Source organism: Macadamia integrifolia, chromosome 5 (genome assembly GCF_013358625.1).
Source record: "Macadamia integrifolia cultivar HAES 741 chromosome 5, SCU_Mint_v3, whole genome shotgun sequence".
In the NCBI taxonomy this organism is placed as follows: Eukaryota; Viridiplantae; Streptophyta; class Magnoliopsida; order Proteales; family Proteaceae; genus Macadamia; species Macadamia integrifolia.
In genome coordinates, this window is record NC_056561.1 from 39,986,675 (window position 1) to 39,990,434 (window position 3,760).

Genomic DNA, 3,760 nt, shown 5'->3' on the forward strand with positions numbered 1-3,760 from the left:
ACAGTTCACTGCAGTGGCAGCTCAGAGGTCCTAATGCCACTGGACTTTGGAAAACCCATCTTCTCCCGTTCAAAGCGCATCTGAAACTTATCTATGTACCATCATCCAATGCATTTACGCCACGTCGCTCATACGTGTGGGCTTCATAGTTGTTTACCACATTCGCGCCAATTTCCAGATACATGACCGTTGTTTGTTTGGCTTGGAGAGGAAGGCAGCTTCTCTGCTGTAATGATCCAGTACATCCGCCTCAATGATAAAAACAATATTTTAATAAAAAAATGATTAACCCGAGGCTCGCTTTTTAGGTTCGGTCAACGGTCGGGGACAACTAAACCAAACAAACGTGGGTGTCTCCTCGGGAAACTGTTGCCGAAGCTATCGGTTCGGTTCCGAGCCTATGTGAATGGCCCCTCAGCCAGTTTTCCCGCTCATGACTTGACTAGTTTACTTCGTCGAGTGGAGAAAGGAAATTTCATGTCTTCTTCACTTGCGCCTCTACTCTCTCTAGTCTCAACTCTCAACTATCCACTTCAGTCGCCCAAGCCTTGACCACCCTCTCTCTCTCTCTCTCTCTCTCTCTCTCTCTCGCTACGAGATGGCCAGGTTAGAATGCCTAATAATCTCTTTGTTTCTAAAGATTTAATGGGAAGAATTTCACATACGTTGTGTTTAATTGATAGCTTGTGTTGGATTTACTGATTCCCCGTTGTAGAAAACGTTGAGGGTTTTTTTTTTTTTTTTTTTTTTTTTTTCTGGGTTATTTCCTTTTGGCCCTCTTTTGTATTTGCTAGAGATACTCACATTGAGAGAATACAGAGGTTTGGGCAGAAAGATGTTAGTGATCCTGAACTCATCTAATGCTAATGTTTGTATGGGAAGACTGCAATGTTTGAGTCATTTTCTGGGTGTTATAATGATAGATTTGTCTTTCTGGAGCTTGGGCTTATCCTGTAATTCTGTAAGGATTTTCTAAGAATGTAGAGGTGATAATTATTCTCATTGTTTCACATAATATTGAGCGAATTAGAAGTACCAAACATCCCAAGTCATGCATTGACACCCAAGGCATTAAATCTCGACTTTTTTCAGTGCTGGGTTCATAGAGAGATTTTGATGTTTGATCAAGCAATTCTGAAGTTGTTAAAGGGGCACTTCTTTTAGATTTTGGTAATTTGATTACTTATCAGTGACATTTCCTGCCCATTCAATCTAGATTTTCAAGGGAATAGGATAGATCACTAGGACTGAAAACTCTCTCTCTCTAATAGTTATTCACTGCATAAATATTAGTGTAATAGCCTTCCAGCAGTTAGTCTTTCTCCAATCGATGATTGTGGGTTGGAGATGCAGAATTCTGTGGCTCTTAAGAGCTTGGACCACCATTCTGTATGGTGTCAATACCACAATAAACTTCATGTTTTATTTTATTGTTAATTTGGTTTTTCTTCCTCCATCTCTTGTAGCCTGAATGCATTTATATTGGCATTGATAGTTACTGATGTTTACTGGTTGAGTCTAGTATTTGATGGATCAAGTTGGATGCTCCAGCTGTTTCACTAATGCTGCTGAACATATATCATCCATTAAGCTTTTCCTTATTAAATGGTTGAAAGTTTACTTCAGCTTTGTGAGACATAATTTGTGCAGGACTTGGCTTATTGATAGTAGAGGAATTGCAAGGAAAGTTAAAAATGCTACTCAGATCTCTGCATATCAAATAAAAAACAATGGGGCAAATCGAGAATGCCCAAATTGCCATCATAATATCGATAACAGTGATGTAAGTAAGCTTCATAGTTTTGTTATTTTCACCAATGTGATGACCTTATTTATGTCAAGTTGTGATTTCTTGATAACTTGAACTGGCATGAGGCTGAGATCCAATCTCTAGTAATGCCAATACCTGAAATTGCGTGACAAAAACTTGTGTTGATGCTTTTGAAGTGACAAATACTTGTGTTAATTCTTTTACAGAACTATTCAATGCAAAGACATTAGGCAGGTGGGTGCAAAGTGATATATAACATTAACATCAATGAGACCAGGGGAGAGGGAAGGAAGGGTAAGCCCAAAAGTATGACATGGTTCATCATGTTTGTGATTCATCCATTGACAAGTAAAGCTAAGAGACACCATATTCTTTGAATGCTATGAATATACCAAACGGCAGATAGGCAGGATTTTAGGAATGAATTCAAAGTGAATAGCAGCTCCCACTTTCACTTGGGGTTAGTATGGTAGGAGGGGGCACCAGAGACATGGTACAGAATTATGACACAAATATAGCACATTCTCTTGTAATATTTGTGACTTCAGAACCAAAATGATATTACCATAGTTTCCATAGGCACTTATCTAAGCATTCCTGAGTCTAATCTCCTATACATCCATTCTCTGAGATTCCTTCTACATCTTTGGCATTTTACCAGCATGACCTCTGTTCCAATTTTCTTTGTGTTTACCTTTCTGTATATTACATTGTTCCACTATTCCTCTGCTTGAAGGGGAAGGTAATTAATGCAACCTGAGAACCCATAGGGTTAGATTCTCAGATGCCTCAAGTTCTCAAGAGGTAAAAAGTAAGAGGAAGAAGAGAAAGAGAAGCCTGCAATGGTGCCGCAGGAATGAGAGGAGAGGTGAAGGGAACAGATCTGAATCGTATGGGGGAGAGGGGAGGAGAGAAAAGGAAGAGGCAGCATCCTCAATTTAAACTCAAACTAGTTATTTTCCATTAATCAAAATCATAGGGAGGGCTATGCCTAGTACAGCTATAAATAGAACTTGAAAAATAAATTGAAACAAACTTAAAACTTTAAACTCTTCTTTATTTCTGGGAAAAGGGTACCAATAGTGTTAGAATGATTTGTGGAATTCGTTGGATAGATTGAGACTTTCTTGGATCGGCCACATGTCAAATTTTGTGGTCTTTCATGGATAGGCTCATTCTCTTGTGTCTTAAAAAGTCTTTGTTTTCCAAACATGATTGTTTGAATAATTTTATTTAAAAAAAAAAATTCAAAACATTATATTGATATGTGGCTGTGGCAAGTCATATTGACTGTAAGTTTACCCGTCCACTCAATTTAAGCACTAACAGGATTTCCATGTGGCAGCTGGCACTGTTTGTGCCAGATCCCCCCCCCCCTTCTTCTTTCCCTAATCTTTCTTCTCTCTTTCTGAAAGAAATTTGAATAACCTTCTCTATCCTCTGGTTTTGATGCACATTCCAGGCAATGTGTTGGGAGGGAAGTGGCAAATGCCGGAAACTTGCCACACCAGGAAAAATTGCATTGTGTTTACTCTGAAACCCATAACCGTCTATCGTGCCATTACCTTGTAGAACAAATAAATGCTGACAAAATTTTTTTTTTCATGAGTATCTGTCATAATAGGAATCCGTTAATCAAAATCATAGGGAGGGCTATGCCTAGTACAGCTATAAATAGAACTTGAAAAATAAATTGAAACAAACTTAAAACTTTAAACTCTTCTTTATTTCTGGGAAAAGGGTACCAATAGTGTTAGAATGATTTGTGGAATTCGTTGGATAGATTGAGACTTTCTTGGATCGGCCACATGTCAAATTTTGTGGTCTTTCATGGATAGACTCATTCTCTTGTGTCTTAAAAAGTCTTTGTTTTCCAAACATGATTGTTTGAATAATTTTATTTAAAAAAAAAAATTCAAAACATTATATTGATATGTGGCTGTGGCAAGTCATATTGACTGTAAGTTTACCCGTCCACTCAATTTAAGC

At 38.0% G+C, this 3,760-nt stretch overlaps 1 protein-coding gene across 1 annotated transcript in view; it reads left to right on the forward strand.

The window, feature by feature from the left end:
- The first annotated feature begins 377 nt into the window (after positions 1 to 377).
- Positions 378 to 3,760, forward strand: part of LOC122079019 (SUPPRESSOR OF GAMMA RESPONSE 1-like) — an 8,589-nt gene continuing 5,206 nt past the window's right edge. Inside the window, exons 1-2 of the mRNA XM_042645234.1 lie at positions 378 to 606; positions 1,651 to 1,783. Coding sequence (XP_042501168.1) covers positions 599 to 606; positions 1,651 to 1,783 — 141 coding nt within the window. The 5' untranslated portion in view covers positions 378 to 598. The remainder of the gene's footprint in view (positions 607 to 1,650; positions 1,784 to 3,760) is intronic.